Consider the following 21,711-nt stretch of genomic DNA (forward strand, 5'->3'; position numbering starts at 1 on the left):
ATATTATCTAGATGGTGCCCCAACAGATGATGTGCCCGGTGTCAGGTGCATCCCCTTGCTTCTCCCTAGCTACACAACTATATTTTTATATGAAAATATCTTTCTTTCATCCACCTACATTACATTACTAATAGACTGTCTTATCCTCTAATAGACTGTAATGTACACCAACATCCAAAAATAATGCTTACACCTCTTTGTAGACTATACATTTGGCTAAAAATAATCCATGTAGGTCCTCATTTCTACAGAAGCGTACGTAGGTTTATCAGCACTCAACGGAAATGTTGGTCTCGCCCCCCTCCGTAAGAACGTAAGTGGTTATGGCTTTCCTAAATGGTACGGTATATATATTATCTAGATGGTACCCTTATGGATGATGTGCCTGGTGTCAAGTGTATCCCCTTGCTTCTCCCTAGCTACACAACTATATTTTATATGAAAATATCTTTCTTTCGTCCGCCTACATTACATTGCTATCTACCTACAACACTACGGAAAGCGTGTTTTCAATGATTTTCACACACATCCTGCTTTTGAGATTATTGAGGTTAATTGAAAAATACTTCAAGGTCCTTACTCATTATTTAAGCCTTCTTATGTGGTAACTCGATATTTTTTTTCTAGTTGTTACCATGTTTTGTCAATTCCCTGGATTCCAACTGTTTTCAAAATTACAAATTGGAAAAGACAGCCCATACAAGGACGAAGCCAGGGTTTTGAGACTGGAGGGGGGATATAAGGAATGTGCTGATGAAATCGGCCACTTTGGGGGAAGCCCCCCCCCCCCCCCCTTAGCTGCGCCCTTGAGTCTATGATGTTAAGCAAACTGATTTTCAGCTTCAATTAAAATACCAAAATTTATATTCCAGTCTTTTTAACTTTAAATTCCTCCTTAATAAAAGAAAGAAAAAATTAACATAATATTTAGTTTACGGTAGTTTTGTTTTCATTAACGCAACGTAAGTTAGAGTTGCTTCAAAAATATCGCAGTCATCGCGTGCACGTGACATGTACATTTTGGGGAAAACCTAGTTACAGCTTCCTCTACATGCAGCTATCAGTTGGATCAGTGGTGTACCCAAATTTCTTGAGATCTAGTTTAAAATATTCCCAGAAGAAATACCCCTATTTAAGTTTACATAATTAATTACTTGTACACACTGCGTTAAATTATTAACAAATATTCTACTTTTTTCTATTAACCTTAACATTTAAGTACTTCTGAAGAAAAATTTTCCCGTGCATTTTTGATATTCATACCCCAAAGAATTCTAAAATTGGCTTTCTCCTTCTTCTGAAAAGATGAAACCCAAGTTGTATATTAGTAGGATATTGAGCTTATTGCATCTTTTTGAAATGAGGATCATGAAAAATTGCGATTTATCCCATTCAAGAGCCCTTGGGTACGAGTCCACATTCTCCTTCGCCCTAGCATCATATGTTTAGACAGCACCTTTTTGGACTCGTGGTTACTTCGGGATAATTTGCGAAACCGCCTGCTACGATTAGATCACAGTCTTTAATCCAAACCCGTTAGGTACATACTAATGGTCTCAGATCATGTGTCTGAATCTTTGGACTGTTGAGCTATACACAGTTTTGGCCGCTATTGGAATACCTAAAGTATGACTCTTTAGCCAAAACCTCTTCTTCAAACATACAGGTTGTGTATGTGAGGACCGTGTTATGGTAAAATAGTCTAGAATACTGGACTTTCGGAGTATGTATTAGCACTGACGATTCTAAATCAATGTATGACAATTGATTCCTGAGTACAGGCACCATTATCGTTGATGATGCAGAAACTTATAAAGGGTTTCCACCCAATTTTAGGCATTTATTTGATTGATAATAAAAAGAATAGCCGACGTTCCAAAAAAAAAAGAGTAAAGTTACAATTTCTAAAAATACTGATCTGCCTTTAATGTCAGAACAGTTTCATTTTATAAAAGAAACTTTAAGATTGTGGTGCCGCGAATAGATGCTTACTTCTACAGAAAGGTTCCAAGGTTTGATTTAGAGACCCTTCATCTATCCTTCAGTTCACAGAAAACACCCATTTCGCTTCGAAACGGGTTATTGCATGCACCGTTAGAGAACTTCAGCGCACCCAACAGTAAAAGAAAAACAAGAAAAAACAGATTTTAAGATAGAATAAAGCCAAAAATAGATAAACAACATCTTGCCGAGCCTACCTAAGAATTATAACAAACACCCGGACTACTATAGACTACTATTTCTGCTAAGTCTCATGTCAGTTTCGGTTGGTCCTGCAATTGCGATTTTACCGCATCTGATATTCAGTAATGAAAATGTCATGGCAAAGTCAATGCATGCATCAGACCTGTTTTTCTTTTACAAAAAGTAGATGAAAACTACGAAACATTTCACTAATAGATCTTTATCCAATAAATGCATTTAAAGACAAATCTACTTTCTAGGAAGGACACACGGGCCGTGTTTGATCCCAAAATACTTTAGTAACTTTCTCTCAAAGATCGCCAAACACTGTGTTCTAGGTACCAAAACATAACTGCATCATTCAGCTACATATAATAGCTTTTACGTTTGTTTCCCATTCAAAGCCTCCCCACAAAAAAACTCAAACCTTTAGTTTCACTTTCATGTAAAATTAATAAAAAGAAAGATATGTCCATTCGTTTTGAGCAGTGCGATATACACGTAGAAACTGGTCACTTACCTTTATGAAATAAGAGTGTTGGAGAGAGTTTGTTATACAAGGTTTAAGAGATATTTAGCTGCTGAATAAGAAAATTCGATGCTTGTGAATTCAAAAGCCAAGCTGGTAGTACTACACATTGCTCAAAAAAGAAGCTTTTCAGGTAGAATTATACCTAATAAGTATGTCTAAAGAAATATTTATCTAATCAACAGAAAAAGGGCCACTTTTTAGTTAGAGTTGTGCAACCACCGTTTAAGCATGCTTTATAGGCTATTGTTGCACTTAGATTTTGTGAATATAACAAGAAGATGGCTCAGTAAGCTTTCGTATCTGTTTGCTAATTGATCAGGCTGGCTCTCGCTCCCCTCAAGCGGGAGCTTAGATCTGCAGGTTAAAAAAAGAAAACAAAATCATTAGCGTCATTTATACAGCGTCATCCATTTTCATAAAGAAATTGGTACTGCTCCCTTTGTCCGGGTCAAGGTTCCATTACAATATCTTTACCTGTGTTTCAAGCTTTGTTAATAGGTTGAACAATTTTTTACTAAAAATTATGAAAGAAATAAGATAGAAAGGAAAACAAATACTAGAGCAAAAAGGCACACAAGTAGGTCTGTATATACCCTAAGCAAAACAGCAAAATCAAATATTTATGGTTTGTTGGCCACATTTCTATTCTATATGGAACATTTTTCGTCTACACAAGAATTTCTGCTACATCAGTCTTTTTTTGTTCTTCGTATCAAATAGTCGCAAAAGATCAAAATCTATGTCAGAACAAGTTAGCCATAAATAGGTATTTCCTACAGTTGAAATAAAAGATAAAATACAACTGTAAACGCTTTCAAAACATATAATCGACTATTAACGGAAGTACTAATAAACACAGCAAAAGAAATAAGAACCCATTCATATAAGTAAAGCTATATATATATATATATATATATATATATAATAAACAAAAGAGATTCACGTTAACTGCTTCATTCCACAACTGCACTGGTGACCATTGTATTTATACCACATGTACCATCACCACGATAAACACGATAGTATCCCTGAAAAGAAAAAAATGGCTGTAGATACTTGTGTTAAATATAATCTTTATATGTTGACCTCTGGCAGAAAAATAACAATAATAGTATTAATTAATACCCCCCCCCCACCGTTACCAAAAAGATAATTAGTCGAGCGTTTAGAAAGATAAACCACAAACAGAAGCAAACACTTGTAAAACAGATGGATCAAATTATGATAAGACGACAAGCACCGATACATTATTGTCAGCAGCTTATTGTGTAAATCAGTCAGCAGCTTAATGATATTTGGAAGCTCTTTCAATATAAGCTTTATTTGAGGCAATTTTTCCACATACGGGAATTTTCATCGCAAGTAATAGAAATCACATTCAACGCTAAAAAAAATATTACAAAAAGAAATGCATAATTTTTCCTTGTTTAAAAATAATTTTTATTATAATTTATTGACCGCTGCCAAGATTATGAGAAACTGAATTCGCTCTGTAAGAGAAACATCAAAACAACATTTAGTGATATCAGTTTGGCAAGAGCATTGTCATTGTTCCTTTTTTCCTTTTCTAATTCAAGTGCACTACAATACCATTTGCAAAGCTAGATGTTAGTAGCTGCTATTAAGGCCATCAAGTCTTCAACATTCTTTTAAATTAGCTCGTAAACGAAAATTTAATAAAGAATCTAATAATTTTGAATAGCTCACAAATTTTTTCCACATGCTACTTATTAATAATTTTCATTAATTTTTATAAATTTGCAGCATCTATTTTGATGGGCTATAGTCGCAGCGAGATAGTACCCGATCACAGCAAGATTTGAGTCGTTCCCTCCCTACCTTAGGGTGCAAATTACACTACATTACACACCATTTAGTTGTGTGATGGCCGAGAAAGACCTAAAAATGTATATTTTTGCCCCCCCCCCACCTCCTTATCTAAGACACTCAGCGGTCTCTTAGACAAAACTTTAAGTTTCAAGCTTTCTTACAAAGTGACAAAAGCATACGCAAAAAAAAACATAATTGAAACAAACTACCCTGGAAAGTTAGACATGTACGAACAAGTTCCAGCCACAATTGGATTGAATTTACTTGACGTACTTGAATATCACTGCAACTAATTTCCAATAGCAGAAAATTCTTCCGATACTGGCTGGAGGGTTATTTAACATTATTTTTTTTGATAAGACATAAAACTGACCGTCAAAAAACTGAATCTTCCTTAATAGTACTTTAAACTCTGAAATAACTTTTAATCTCAGTCATACTCATAATTAACAAAATATGTCACATTTTTACAATTAATCAAAACTTATTCTTGGAAATTGACGAAGTATTTTTTTTATTGATGTAATTAATGGCAACAGGTTACAACACCCCCTCCCTTTCAATCAGAGATAAAGTTTGACATGTAAACACCAATATTAAGAATATATATCAAATCTTTGATCGCAGGCTTTAAGACCCTGGAAGTTTAGACAAAATGTTTCCAAGATTTTCAATTGTAAGTGGGTTGCATGAGTTTATCATATTAGTAGCCATTGCTGACTAACCACGAATATATTAGGACTAGTTTATTAGATGAAAACCTGCGATAATGCAATATAGATTACTTGTAGATTTAGTCCATTAATACTAGGCGATTTTAGTTTAATTTTCAATGGCGTATCATCTGCAAATAATATTGCAGAATCATTTTCTTGTATATGCGTTAATTTGTAAAGGAATTTCTTAAAATTACCTTCTTTCAAAAAACCCCCTTTTCCCCTACAAATTACGAGGCTTCAAAATGCTTGATTGCAACATGAGCATCAAATTGTGACTTTTCAATAGCCAACTTGTGAACTTCTCAAAAAATCTTAATGCTGTCATTGATGAATACGATGAGCGTTTCCATCAAGATTTGAAGGTCATGTAGGCCCAGTATTAATGTAGATGGGTTTACATGATGGCTGACCATTGCTGGAGCATCAAGAGAGAACTTTCACCGATTTAACACCCAAGAAAAGGACCCTCGTTCAGAAAGTTACAAGAAACATTCCCCAAACATTCATTTAAGGGACTTTGACCCTGCTTGAATCTTTGGGCATAAAGATAACACTTTTTTATCCACTCTTTATGAACAATTTTTCTTGAATCAGGTCTGTGTGATTCATAGTTTTTTTTTTCTCAGAGGATTTTTCCAACGGAGAATGTTTCAAAAATAGAAAATATACATTGTCGAGCCCAAATATTTCAACTTTCTCGAGGAGTCAGTGTGGCAATTTTAGAATAGAAACTCCCCAACATCTATCCACGAAAATGACTAAAACCAAACAGAGTCAAACACCAAGTTCTTTTTTTGCTGAAAGGAAGGAAGTGAGGGGGACTTACTTCCTTATGACCTCCAGATCCACCGGGAACTCAAGGATCCCCATCTTCATCACCACCATTAGCATTTTTTATATTACGGACATCATCACTGCTAATATTAACTGAAGAGTCAATATGAATTTTCGGTGTTTTCGAGGTCGACATTGACAATTATAGTCTTCGTCCTTTTTCACGCAATGCTGATCACCTTAAAGATCCTTAATTTTGTCGTAGCCATCCTAATCAAACCCGTCAAATATTATCCTCTCAGAATGTCCTACAAAGCTTTAATTCCCTATAACCCCTCCCTCTTTCCGGAACTTTCTCCAAACATCTTTCAAAACGGTTTCCAGCATGGTCAGGGTGTCAAGAACAGAGACTCGGCCCTGGAGAAAAACCCATACATTGCCTTCTGAAATTTGCAAAAAAAAAAAAAATTGGGAAAAATATGTAAAATTATGAAAATCTCAAGGTTTTAAAGACGATACAAGCCTTAAGGTTCCCCTTTCTGCGCCAGGGTTCAATAACAAGATTTTTTGTACATTCAATTTTGCCGGGTTGACTTTTCTTGGGTTGAATTCTCCAAGGGTTAAGTTTTTTCCGACTGAATCTTTTGGCTCGAATTTAGTGTGCAGCATTCTTGTCAATTTTACCGGACCATAATTCATATGCTGAATTCATATCTTTCTTTCCTGTTTTTTTTTTTTTTTTTTCGTTTTTAAATTTTTGGATAATGAAGATTAAAATTCAGTTTCATTGCAAATATTATCAGAAATACTGTCATCTCACGAAAAAAAGAAGAAAAATACCACCATCTTTGAAAATAACAGCCAATAGGGCTTTACTGCTCATTCCTCTTGAATAATTGCACATAACTAGGCTTACTGGTCGGTTGCTTTAGCTTGATTTTATTGGTACCAGGTCACCATTTTATTTGGAAAAGGTCGGGCATGAAGTTAATTTTTAGGGACTCGAAAATTTTTCAATTGTTTTTGTTTCTTTGCCATTTAGTTGATAATTTGAATACACTATACTTGAGCTTTCGCTATTCGAAAACTGATTTCATTACTCATCACTAATCTTTTGTTACTTCAAATACAGTTTGAAAAGATTTAACAATCTAGAAAAGCATCTTTTCTACTACCCTGCCTTGTAAGATAACAAGGTTCAAATCAAATGGCAACAAATTTTATTCCCAGCAATTCTCCAATACTGTGATACTACAGCCACTATCTCTTCTGACTTCGCTCCAAATGAGGTAACAAAAGAAAAATTATAAGAAGGTCATGTGGCTTATTCGTTGCAGAACAGAAGAGAGCAATATCGAAATCAAATATTTAAAAAAAAATCCAAAAATAAGTGGATTTTTGCTCTTCTTTTAAAATAGAAAGATTCTCTTTGGAATAATTTCTGCTCTTCATTTGTGGAAAAACTATTCCTACATACAATTCTTAACACTTTCTAGAAATTTTGTATTAGACGGAAGAATATAAAACGTAGAAGAATATGAAAAGTTCTTTACCTGCTCGCCCCATCTTGTTCCCCAGCTATTTTTCACAATCCAATATGGCAAAACTTTCTGTTTAACAGGAGTAACTGCAAAAGGAATTGAATAGAAGATTGAACAGAGAATACTGAACAGAATAAATTATTATTTTCATGAAGGAGATAAGCTCAAGCCCCATTGCTGACAAACATAAAAATCAAAATAAATAAACAACGATAGATAATTCATTATAAAAATGAGACAAAGACTTGGCGTCCTTCAACTTGTTAGGTGATATTCCTAGATGGATGCATTGCACGCCCAGTTTTCTGATTTTCCCTTCATAGCTTTGATTGACATTAACAAAATTAAGACCAATTCAAAATGAGATTTTACTAATACTGAAAATACGCCCGTTCCGAAACCAGGTTTCAGCTCATGTTCCTGATCAGATTTTACCATTCACAATAGATAATTAAAATATTGAAATCAATCAAAGTGTCTGTCGGTATCTCAGATCTCATACAGACCTTGTTTCTCTTCACAAGTATTCTATTGAGTAAACACAATAGCTCCTCAAATATTTCACTTCTTTTTCATTCAAATTTTCCATTTGTTATTTATTGTTTGTTTGCAGTTTTTTTTTCTTTATCAGGAATGGGTTGGCCTATTCGCCAGCAGCAAAACCGTATGATAAGTTCTGATTTTGTTTGGCTTAACTAAGGTCAAGTCGATTGAACTTCAGCTTTGTCTTGATCCATTTATGGACGCTAGTTAAACGTCACTGAATGGGTTTAAATTTAACTGATTCCCAGAACTGCCGTTAGCTAAATCCCAATATTAGTAAAGTCACAGTGAGTGGGTCTTTAAGAACATTTGTTTTAAATTGAGATGACACAGCTCTTCCCAGATCCCAAAGGGCATATCTGACACATCCTGAAAATCAATTATTGACTCTCAAAAAACGTCTTGTAAATTTTCATCCATGGGCACATTCTTAGAAGCAAATATATTTAGAAAAGATATAGGATCTATATCATGATTGGGACAAAGGAGTACTTCAAAACCGTCATTGCCAAAACTAACTGACACATTTTTCTTACAATATGAGGCCTTCTTCAACACATACGACATTTATATATTTTTTCTCATATACCTGCAAAGAAATAAACTTTACGAGACAACACCTTGAATCCTTATTTTCAAATCTAATTAAAATATTTGAAAGGTCAAATACACCTTTACGAAACAATATTGCCCAACAGGTATTCAAAATATACAATGGTAGGTAATGACATAGCAAAATGATAGGACTAAATGAAAGCCTAGCAGAAGACTGCAAATCATGTGCATCAGTATTTACCCAGTAGATGTTAGGAGATAGCCAAACCAACTCTATTTTTTTCTGGCAACTGTAAGACTCGCCTCAGTATCACTACTTGTCTCGCTCACACAAAATGAAAACTCATTTTTCGTAACGCACCTATTTTTGGCAATACTTACAAATTTCGAGATTGCATAGCAGGTGATAGCCTATTCGAAGGCTATAGTCTGTTAAGCTCCTATACAGCAGCCCTCAGTGGTGGTTCTAGTTTTAGGCAGAGGGGGGCAGCTTCACCCCCTTCCCCAGTATTTCTGACATTAAATTCCTTTTATTTTATATTTTTACATTCCTATGGTATACCTTGCCCCCCCCCCCCCCAGCTTATAGACCTAAAACCGCTATTGGTAGCCCACATAAAACGTTCGAGTGGGAAACTGCTTTTCAACAACTGTGTTATTGAAACAAGCAACATATTTGTAGTTAGCTATCATTGGCAAAAATGGCCAAAAAGTAAAGATTTATACGATCTAGATAAATTTCAAAACACCTTACACCCTTACTGCATCCATCATCTTTACTAATAATACTATCAAAGTATGTGAAGCTGTCCACGTAGTCGATTTTCTCTATACTTAACATCATCTCGTATTCTTGATTTAAGCCATTTTTTCTTTTTAATAGAATTCGTTAGTTAACCATTCTACTAGCACAAATCAGTGGATATTCTACTAGCAACTGCATTGTTGATTCAGAAATTAATTTTTCATCGTGCTATAAACAAGAATATTTTATCATCAGATTGCATTTATTCCGAACGTGTACGTGCTTGGTTTGGACGTTCAATCTAAACTGAAATAGACAAGTACCCATGAAGAGATATAGGTCATCCACATTGTCATGTTCATCGATTTCACATAACAAATAAATTCTGACGAGACAATTTTAAGTATACTCAACTGAATATACTCACTCAAACTGAATATACTCAACTCAACTGAATATACTATCAACTGAATAATTCATTTTAAAGTACTCAACTGATTTTGTCAGAAACTCAAATCAAAATTTTGCTTCTCAAATTTTGCTTGAACAAAATTAATATGATTTTGAAAATCTTGAAGACACAAAGTAGTTGCTCAGTTTTAAAAGTTTTTACATTTATTAACAGCAAAAAAAATGTGAACTAAGCCAAAGAATTGGGGCGTTTAGATGATAACAAAGTGGTTTCCATTGATCTTGAAAATGTTACCAATTCTTTCCCCGATTATTACAAAAATTTAGTTTTCACAAAAATATTTATTGATTCATAAATTTTTAAATAAATAATCTGTTTTCACAATAGTTGATCAACATTTCATTCGCTAGAAAACTCTTGTAGTGTTTCGAGCAAAGATAAATAAAAGTACATATATCCAACAATCCTGTTAATGTCATAAATCAACACCACAGAAGCAATGGTGCATTTAAGTTAAAACTCTCTTTGCAGACAATGGGCCTGGGCTTTGGACAGATGATCTGTTTAAAAGGCCACTTTATTTTTGACATTAAAAATTAGGAAAAGTCGAAGATAACAAGGATTACTATGAGTAGATACTGCTACAATTTTACATACGAACGGTCGTTCCTTCCACCAGATTACAGCCATATTTTGGAGGGGGAGAGGGTCACACGCTATAACAGTCCACTAAATACGTTGTAATATTTCAACTGATCCGTTTAATAAAAAAAAGTTCGGTTGAAAATCATTGGTTCATAATTTTTCTTTGCCAAACGAACATGATTACCAACACAAAAAAAGCTTATTAGAGATGGTAAAATATTTATTTCATTTATGAGAAGCTATTCTGTTATCTGTAACGAAATGACACAAAAGCCACTTTAGGCACATTTAATATTTCTCATTTATTTAATAAATATTTTTTTTAATTTTAACTACTTTTGTCTTGATCGATGTTAAATATGATTTGGACAGTTTTGTACTTTGGTACATGCATATGTTCTGCATAAGAAAAAAGAACAGCTGTTGGAACCTCGGGTTACTACCCTGAAAAAGTGCAAATAATTGTCAGTATCTCTTACACTCTGCCATTGCTTACACTCAATTTTCAGGAATCATCACGTTTATTTTATTATACCTTTTAAAAGCTATTGAAGAACTGGTATCGGTAGAATTCCTGCTAAGGGGTAAGTATATTCTTGTTACAATGTTTTCCCAAAATGGTAATATAACACAGTCGTCTATATCCTGAACACACTATTTAAAACCTTGGAGAATGGGAGGGGGGGGGGGGGCTAGGCCACCCCAATTGAACAAGTTGAAGGGAAAGATGAGTTGTAGTATTCATCAACAAAAATTACGAAACAGGAAAACCTTAATCTCCCTTTTACCATATCGATAGTACTATTTTGCAGACTAAATTCAAGCTTTGTTACCAAATATATTTAAAAATAGGCTCTTCAAGTACTGTGTGAAAAATGTCCAACACATCCCGAACCGAAAGAAAACTCCCGTAGCCGGTTTGTTGGGCAACACCCTATTGTTTGAGGAATTTCAAAATCAAAGTAAATTGGACATTGAGCGTACTCAAAACCGGCGAAATTAGAGCTGAATGGTTTGCTTGTTAATTTATTGCAAAATTAAATTTTCTTTCTTGCAAAGAATAAATAATTTGGCCTGTAAATTTTACACAATATTGACGGCTTTGATATTTATTGGAGGCATAAGATACTTCAGCAGTAGCTTAATGTGTCTTGAATATTCGTTCGTCCTTATCGGTTAGCTGTTGCATCGTTTTTTTCGCTTTATTCTATCCTTTTGGCCTTATTCCCTCGGGAACCGATAAAAATGTTTTGCTTATTGAAAACAACTCATCAGTAAAAGCTGAAAAATGATCGAATAAAACACAAAAAAACTTACTTTCAGCTCCATAGCCAACGATCAAAACTCCATGGTCAAGATTTTTGGGATTGCAGAAAAATTTCTTTGGATGCGATACACCACGACGATAGAACTGCAATAGAATTGAATTTGGTTTACAGAACTCAATAAAAAACAAAGGAAACATACTTTTCTAGGTAAAAAAAAAAAAAAAAAAAAAACCAGATCAGTCAAATGTAACATCTAAGTTTTAGCATTCATTGTGTCTTATTTAAACAAGTAAGCCTTAGTCCTGATTAACCATGGGCACTGTTTCTGTGTTCAAAGTACCTGTTTATTATTTACCTATTCTGTTCTGTTTCTGTTTTTAAAATAGCTATTTTGTCCTGTTTCTTTTTTTTTGAAAAACAGAGAGATTCTACCACCAGTTATGAGGAATGAAATAAACGCAAGGTCAGCTAACAAAGTGATATTGCAATTGCGTACTCCCAAGAACAAACTGTTCCGCCAATTCGTTCGTTCCTTTTTAAACGTCAGTGTTTAATAAGTTATAGTCTCGTGTTTTTTTATTGTTTTCGTTGTAAGTACTAGCGCCATTTAGTTACAATGTTTATTCTAAACTATGATTGCTTGCATAAAAATAAAACTATTCTATTTTTTTCCTACCTGTTTCTCTTCTGTTCCTGATTTTATTTTAGTGATACGAGAATGAAATATTCGGGAATTTCAAACTTGCAAAATAGTGTTTTAAGTCAGAATTTGAAATTGTGAAGAAGCATGGTTACACCCCATAAATTTTTAGAATTAGAGCGTCAATATAACGCAGAAGAAAGGAAAATGGTGGCAGTTCAGTGTGTCTAACACATCAAATAGTTCTGCTAGATTGTTTCAGCTAGGCCGAATCAGGGCCTAGGAGTCAGATGAGAGTAGGTATTTGTGTAAATGGGAGAACAGTGTAGGTGCAGTTTAGTTCCATTAAAAGAACTTTTTTTTACTGAATATTATTCAGTCAATTGAGCAGCTAAGTTGCACAGATACTGTCCAGATGAAGCAGGAAAAAACACTTCTTACTATATATCCTGGTTTTATTGGTAGAGCCTCTGCATCCTACATTACAGGGGGAAGTAATCTGCACTTTTAGCCTGGAAAAGTTTAATTTCACTGTTCTTATGGAATTTGTGCTGCTAAATAACAGTGACTTGCTATGATTACCATACTAACCCATACATAATAAATACTGATTATTAACTGCAAATTTTCTTAAATTCTTAGTCAGAGAGGAATGTAAATGTATTGAAATCTTTACAGTTTAAATATATGGCAAATCTTTATTGCATCAACATTACAAGATAGCCAAATACTTTTTCTTATGTTAATAATACCATCTCTAAATAAAACAATGGTAACCCTTTTAAGGAAAAGCCTAGAGCCGAAACAGCGGCTGATTTTCAGGAAGCACAAAAGTTATATAAAATGCTGATCACTTTTATTATTCAGTAGGATACCAATCTTCAGGTGAACAGACGGTATTTTTCACCATACAGCATAACAAATTAAAAAAAAATTATCACTAAGCAGCATATTATTTCTTGTATCTGTCTCTTAAATACCTATCATAGACAAGCAAATTCCCAGAAAAATTAATATTGTGCTGGAAAGGATCTAAGTTTTTAGGAAACCGTAGTCGGGAACTGTCATTTCGCTTTTATTTGCCGACAGATTTTCTTCGTTCGATGTGCCAACGAAACCGCTCAGAGGGCAATTTGCCCCTTTCCCCCTAGTTACACCGCTGAGGTGAAAGAGGGCAGATATTTTGGTGTAGGTGCAATTTTCAAAATGGTGGGCTACTTGAAGGTGTTTTCCAATTTTGTGAAAAATCCTAAAATCAAGCTTTGTTTTAAGAAATACGTGACGTCGTCTTCAGATGACGACTTGGATGTTCCATACAAGATTTCGAAGCTATCTCTCTGGATGAGACTACCCTATGGGAAAAAATGAAGCAAAGAAAGTATCAGGTTCAACTTCTGCAAAGCATATCTAAAGGCTAATGTTTGCTATACACAAAAATAAAGTATATGCCGCTGGTAATAACAAACCTAAAACAGTTAAAAAAAATTATTAAAGTCAGGCTGAGTCCCTAAATAAAGCTCCAGATAGCAAAGTAAGTAATACAGAGGGCAATGAAATAATGAAACATGGAACAAGAAGAGCCGACATACGATCATTCTTTATTTCCAATCGATCAGAACAAGCTGCTCTGCGGAAATTCTGCTGTAAAACACTATTTAAGGACAAATTGCCACTTTTTGTGTTTGATAAGCCAGATATAGAACAGCTTATTTAAAAAACAACAGGGGCCTTGAAAGCACCATCCTTGGGAACCATTTATCGTCACATAAGTGTTGCTACAGAAAAAAAAGGGTAGACAGAAGGCTGCTTTATGGTCTACCTCTTAGGCTAGCTCGACTTTTGACTGCTGGTCTACTAAAGGATCTGGCTTTATAGGTGTCACTGCCTTTGTACCCCAGGAAGATGAAAAATCGGCAGAAGTTGCACCAGTGCATTTCAAATTTCAAGAGGCTTAAGCATTCTCATACAGCTACCAACATCCTTTCAGCAATCCAAGTAGCACGCGCTCTTGGATTTTGGTTACCTAGAAACTTAGCCAATGACATCCCTGAAGAAGATTGCTTGGAATCCTCTGATGAAGTCGAAGAGGGCGAGCCAACTGGTGAAAATAATTCAGACGGTTTTTCTGATTCTCAGTCTGAAACCTCCGAAAGTGAAGATAGGTTTACTGAAGAATATGATGAAATTGATACAGTGTGTGCGGAAAAGGGCGGCAAAAGTAATGAAGAAGAAGAGCGGAGAGCTGGGAGTCAGTCAGGAAACGAGGTTACAGCACAGGCTATCCAAAGACATATTACAGTTGCTCAAACATAAATAAAACTGCGAAAATTATATAGAAAACTAAAAGTTTCCACTGTCCAGCATGGTACCTTTAAAAGATGTTGCAAAGAGAATGGTATTCGTTTCATATCCCTCTTAACATGAAAGTACGACGAAATATTGGAAATGATTGAGTCTATAAAAACGTGAGGAGCCTGGAAATCGTTTTTTTTTTTTTTTTTAGGTCGACGAATGCAACGATTCCATTAAGACTCTCTGGTTTATGTTTAATGGCTGGCCTGTACTATAAGCTGCTATTACTATACTTGCTCCCAGGCGCAATGCCAAGGTGCTGATAAGTGCTTCTTCATATCCAGCTGGCAGTAGAGTACATAATCTTAGAAGGGCTTGAGTTCTTTTGTAATACTAGGACCGGTGATGGCCCCATTGTTGCATCCCTTAAAGAACTCATAGTCATGGAGTTAAAAATGTATTTTATAACGAGCCAGCATTTTGAAATCACTCTTTTCCTAAAGGCAGCTTATCTGGATCCTTCAATATTTGAAAGGCTGTCACTTGAGGATCGTTCTATGGCCCCTAAATCTTTGAAGCCATTGCCGTAGGATACATTAAGTAATGCTATAGAAAACGCAAGAGCGTCCATCCCAACTCGTCCTTGTATAGCTGAATTCCTTGAGGCTATGGTAGAGTCGAGTGAAGAAAGCTTGTTCCAGTCGTTTTTGGACACAAAAAGTATCAAAATCGTAAGATGCTCCTTCAGCGTCAGCAGCTCTGCCGAAAATGCCTCAAAATCACTTGAGGAAAAACTCCTAGTCGATCTTTCAGAGCACTTTCCAGTACCGTCAGCTGTTTCTTTTTTTTAATTAATTTGCATAGGCACAGTAGCGCAAATTTATACAAATCCTGGGGGGCCAAAAATAGCATTTTTGTTATATTTACATCTTTAAAATATTGGCAGGTCTAGAGGTTCTGAAGGGGAGGGGGGGGGGGGGTTGTCTGAGAAATAAAATTAGAATTCTTGAATTGAGTAATTATAGTTAGTTATAAACAGTGTCACTACCCCTTTTTCTTTGGAGATGGACCACGAAAACGTGCCTATATAATCGAAGTTATGCCCACTCGTATTCTTAAAACAAAGGTTTGAAGTAGTAAAAATTTCTATAACAGAGCAAGCTTATGGGCCAGAGAAAGTATTTTCAGCTGGAAAGCGACAGAAATTTTCGAAATAATTCTTAAAGAAAGTATTATGCAGGAAACTGTCTAACTTCCTTCGAAATTCAGAATTGGAGAAATTTCATTTTACTTAAGAATGAATTCGGTGGATGGCCTAAAACAGTATTTTCTAACGCGAAGCATTTTAAAAATATGCGAAGTACCCTTAACCCATCCATGTTTCTTTTGATTTGTCTCTCGCACACATTTTCTAGAAAATAATCAATCTTAAGGCTGCTTTAAGCTGCGAAACAATGAAAATTTTGAATAGGCAGTAAGAAGTGTCTTTTTCCCGTGCATTTTTCTTCTGTCATACTTTTGATTTGGCCAGGAAGGGGAAAACTGCCCCCTCCCAAAGCAACTATGGGCTCTGCTTAAACACTAATGACTTTGAGCTGGATACAAAAAACGAGGGCGAGAATTATTTTGTTATCGAAACGTCTCAAATAACTGGTACACATTGCCGGGAAGTTCAAGGAGATACTGTTTAAACATAATAGCCCATTTTTGAAGAAAAAGGAACGGGAAAATGGAAGAAAATAGCCATAAAAAAGGATGGTGATATTTGTGTGCATAGACAGTTTTTGCCTCTTCGTTAGAAATTTTTGCGGAAAAAAAGCCGCTATAGTACGAAGTATTCTTAAAAGCGTTACCGCCAGAGAAAAGTACTACCGTGGCAACCCCGAGAAGAAGTTAATGAGAGGCTAAAAGTTAATGTTTTCAGATCGGAGACCTATTCATTTTTGGGACTCAAAACAAAGGAATCTTTGTGGAGCTGCCAGATATCACTCTAAAGCATCCTATCGTACCTACTACTAGTGTGTCGAGCTTAAGTGTTCAAAAACAGCTCTTTTCTGTTTTTACCAAAAAACAGAACAGACATAGAAACAGGTCTTCTGTTTTTTGTTGACTTGTTTTGTTTCTGTTCTGTTCAATTCAAGCCCTGATTATTTTTTTTCTTCAGAAAAACAGAAGAGTGCCCATGCTTAGTCCTAATACCTAGGAAATCAATCAGAGACTTTCTGATCGATCTAAGTTCACAATATATCATAGCATAGGTGCAAATAGGTTACACACTTAGAAGGAGGGGAATCTCTTAGTGGGACGGAGAGGGAATATTACCATATCCAGGTACTTTGAAATCGTTTTATGAACATTCCCGTTAGGAATATTATTGATTATGAAAATTTCCTCTTCCAAGGCCATGTCTGGTGAAATACGGTTTTCCCCCTCCTTCTCGAAAAATTGAACAATTGTAAAGAAATACGCATTTTTGGGTCATATCGTGGCTCCCATGATTAAAAGAGAACCCCTTTCCTCCAAACCAAAGTTCCAGGGAATGTCCTGGCCTCTTCCCTTGGAATTTGGACTCTATTGTGCCTCTTTATGACTCATTTGACTCACCCATCGTAACCATAGATTTCCGATATTATTAAGCTCGTAGTAGCCATTCAAGTAGGATCTGTACTGTCAAGTCTTATTTACAGTACAACAATTCTGTGTACAACAAGTCTTATTTTCAAAGTAAAAATTTCTTTGATCAGTTTTATTGTCAAATAATTTTTCTTTTATGTGATAAAAACCGAGAATATTACACGACATAAATTTAATAAATTATTACACAATGCTACGGAGGTTTTTAATTCTATTTTCTTAGTGGCCTAACCTTATTGTACAACAGTTCTAGGATGCATATAGTCAAGAAAATGATTTTGTTATGTTTCATTTAACTTTTTTTTTCTACCAGATTAAGTTACAAGATTGTACTATAAAATACATGGAAATATCATAAATACCTAGTATATTAGACATCCCATGCAAATGATCATATTGTACTGTTTGCACTAAATAAACAATAAAAACAAGAGAAAAACAGCAAATAATAGCCTATATATTTATGCATAAATTAAATAATTTAAATCATACAAAAAGAGAAGCTTACTGACCTGCATAACATTAGCATTTATTCCAACACTAACTGGACCATTTTCAGCTAACCACTGGGCTATCTCTTCTTCGTCTTGAGAAATCTCCAAAAAATCTATTATTTTGACTTTCTGCTCTGAAGAATCGATGCTACATTTCTGCCCTCCACGACCCTATATGAATGAAATTTTACAAAACAAATAATCTGTGAGAAACAAAAATTCGACTCTGCCATGCCAAACTGAGTCACACTAGCAGGTCAAGAATCTTGCGGCGTGTCTCAGTGCTTCATGTCAACGAACAAGCAACAAACAACAAAATCCTCTGACACTATTATAAAGCTGAAATATGAGATTGAGTAGAAAACAAGATATCCTTTTTCTTATTACGAATTGATTACTAAAAGAACAACAAATATAAGCTTCCTAATTAAGTACATTTTAGTTCCCTTTAGTTGTGCTATCGGCTGCACATGATAATTACCAAGCCCCTGACATCGTTTCAATGACGGAGGGAAGTAAATTCCTTGTCTGAGAAATATTTCTTCATGTCAAGAAGTGAGTTTTTGCATGAAACCGCATCAGCGGAACTCTTGGGTAGTAGCGCAAACTGAATATTCAGATTTGAAATTTTCCGATAAAGCAGAGGAGGATTCGATAAACGGAGAAAATTTTGCCTGAACTTGAGCCAGGGTTTTCACTCCTTTTCTAGATGCAGTATATCTCGAGCACAGTCTGCTTTGCAAAATGAAAAAAAACTCACATAAGTGGCAGCTAGTTTAATAACTAGTTTAAAGTTGAACTTCATTAACAATTAGCACTTAAAATTTTGAGGTCATCCTCAGAGGGGTTAAAGAGGAAATATTCAAATATTATTTTTCCTTTTTATGACGAAAAACAACGCGAAAAGGGCGTACTTCTGGAAAGTCTATTTCCCAACAACTCTTTAATTCTGACACTTCCCTGTTTTTTAGTGATTGAAATACGAATAAATAAAACACACAACCACTTGCAAAATAATTCCAATGGAACATTTCAAAGGGTTCTGTAGCCGAGCAATTGTCATAATATTAATTTATTGAAAATCCTTTCCATATGAATACTTAAAAGTTTTGGTATTACCTTTTTTTATAGCCTTAGAAAATCTTATTAGAAAAAAAGCTGCTTTTTCTATCAATAGTAGAGAGCAAGATTAAAACTTATTGCAGGCAGACGTCAACAAGTTGTTTAAGAGGGAGCTGTATGTCCCTTAGCCCCCCTCCCCTCCCCCCATATAAGCACTGAGGCAGAGATCTCTGCTTCAAGGAAAATAAAAGGTGCTTGAAACTTATTGCAGGCAGATGTTAACAAGTTTAAGAGGGAGCTGTATGTCCCTAAGCCCCCTCCCCTCCCCCCGTATAAGCACTGAGGCAGAGATCTCTTCTTCAAGGAACATAAAAGGTGCTTGAAACATCTAACGATTAACCCAGACACGTTTCAAATGACGAGAACGTTCGAGAAAAGTGAAAAAAAAAAAAAAATAGGTGATCGTAGTAGGCCATATTAGATAGCTACTTTTCATATTAGATTTTGATTTGGAAAACCAGGCAAATGAAAAATTGGACATGCTCTCACGCACACTTATACGACACGAGTTTGATACGATAAATCCCAGTGAATTAAAGCAGAAGTAAATTGAAAAGAAAAGTAGCTGTTGAAGTTTTATTCAATCTTTGAATTATGAATGGGAAGACATTTAATGTTTCAAGCTTGTATCCTTTGCTCAAGGTTGAGTTTTCTTTGCTTGGAGGAAACTCATTTTCTTTGCTTCAATGCGTCGTCAGTAGAAAATGAATAAGGATATCACAACTTTTAAAGGACCGATAATTATCCGTCTGAATTTTAAATAACAATATTGTTCAATTACAAGGTTTTGCGTTTGTTAACTTTACTCGTATCGTTTTCTATGCTGCATTTATTACAAGACCCCCCCCCCCCCCTTTGAATATTTATTTTAAGTAATATGGGCAAATATCACTTTTTACGACTGCCCTAGTTCTAAATCCGTAAAAAGAAAGCATGTTTTAATCAGCCAAAATCATGGAAAAAATTAAAATACAAATCTTCGTGTCCAGCAATGAAGAGGATGTAAGTTCGTATTTGATTATGATAATTATACTAAATCTAAAACGATTATTCCAGAAATTCATATGGCAACGAACCTAATTTACCAATTCTACAAATTTCTAAGTCACTGTTTAGGCACCCTCTGGCACCCACAGTATAATTCACTGTTTAGGCACCCTCTGTAAATATTTTCTTTTCCATTGATTCATATTGTACAAGTGTTATTTTGTCTTGTAGTGATTTAATGAGAAATTAAAAAAACTTGAACTAATTTTCTAACCCTAAAATAAGCCATCTTTGTTAGCACAGCAGCAATGACTCTAACCTTTATGGAGAAGAATTTAATTTAAACTAACGGGAAGGTGTAATGATTAAGTTGTGTGCTACTGAACCAGATTTTTTTGTGAATTAAATACCTATCTTCAAAATGGTGTTCCCGTACAATCCAGAACACCCTCGAGAAGTTTGCTTAATGTAAGATCTAAAATAACCGGTTTCATAGCGACAAAGACAAATGACGGGTAACACAATGCATTGGACTTGTATGATTTGACTATAGATTTGCACATTTGGGGGGAGGGTAAGGTTACTTTACTTTATCCCCCCCCCCCCAAAAAAAATAACCGGTTTCATAGCGACAAAGACAAATGACGGGTAACAGAATGCATTGGACTTGTATGATTTGACTATAGATTTGCACATTAGGGGGGTGGGTTAGGTTACTTTACTTTATCCCCCCCCCCAAAAAAAAATAATCGGTTTCATAGCGACAAAGACAAATGACGGGTAACAGAATGCATTGGACTTGTATGATTTGACTATAGATTTGCACATTAGGGGGGAGGGTAAGGTTACTTTACTTTATCCCCCCCCCCCCAAAAAAAAAATAAACGGTTTCATAGCGACAAAGACAAATGATGGGTAACAGAATGCATTGGACTTGTATGATTTGACTATAGATTTGCACATTAGGGGGTAGGGTAAGGTTACTTTACTTTATCCCCCCCCCAAAAAAAATAACCGGTTTCATAGCGACAAAGACAAATGATGGGTAACAGAATGCATTGGACTTGTATGATTTGACTATAGATTTGCACATTAGGGGGTAGGGTAAGGTTACTGTACTTTATCCCCCCCCCCCAAAAAAAAATAACCGGTTTCATAGCGACAAAGACAAATGATGGGTAACAGAATGCATTGGACTTGTATGATTTGACTATAGATTTGCACATTAGGGGGGAGGGTAAGGTTACTTTACTTTGTCCCCCCCCCCAAAAAAAATAACCGGTTTCATAGCGACAAAGACAAATGATGGGTAACAGAATGCATTGGACTTGTATGATTTGACTATAGATTTGCACATTAGGGGGAGGGTAAGGTTACTTTACTTTATCCCCCCCCCCAAAAAAAATAACCGGTTTCATAGCGACAAAGACAAATGACGGGTAACAGAATGCATTGGACTTGTATGATTTGACTATAGATTTGCACATTAGTAGGGAGGGTAAGCTTAGGTTACTTTACTTAACCCCCCCCCCCCAGTGTGCAAATATATAGCCCAAGTTATATTATTATATATACTAAAGTATTATATTTTCATAATGTGTAGGTATATTTCATTATGGTTAGCCTAACTTCATTTCTCGAATGTGTTCTGGGTTATACGGGAGTACCTTGAAAATTTCTTTTTCTTGGGTGCTTCTTAGGACGATTTGTTCCAACATTTTGTATTAGTTTTAATTTGAATTATTGAATATTTATTTCTTATTTAAATTTATTATATATCAATTTTTTAACAGC

The 21,711-nt window shown here is 35.2% G+C and overlaps 1 protein-coding gene across 2 annotated transcripts in view; it reads right to left on the reverse strand.

The window, feature by feature from the left end:
* Positions 1–3,523: 3,523 nt before the first annotated feature.
* Positions 3,524–21,711, reverse strand: part of LOC148950417 (cathepsin L-like) — a 60,392-nt gene continuing 42,204 nt past the window's right edge. For both annotated transcript variants that reach the window (XM_089092396.1, XM_089092395.1), the window contains 4 exons: positions 17,827–17,979; positions 11,798–11,891; positions 7,593–7,666; positions 3,524–3,744 (listed from right to left, as the gene is read on the reverse strand). In XM_089092396.1, coding sequence (XP_088948522.1) covers positions 3,670–3,744; positions 7,593–7,666; positions 11,798–11,891; positions 17,827–17,979 — 396 coding nt within the window. In that variant the 3' untranslated portion in view covers positions 3,524–3,669. The remainder of the gene's footprint in view (positions 3,745–7,592; positions 7,667–11,797; positions 11,892–17,826; positions 17,980–21,711) is intronic.

This window comes from Artemia sp. Qi Xiang Cuo, chromosome 7, assembly GCF_049724085.1.
Source record: "Artemia sp. Qi Xiang Cuo chromosome 7, ASM4972408v1, whole genome shotgun sequence".
NCBI lineage: Eukaryota > Metazoa > Arthropoda > Branchiopoda > Anostraca > Artemiidae > Artemia > Artemia sp. Qi Xiang Cuo.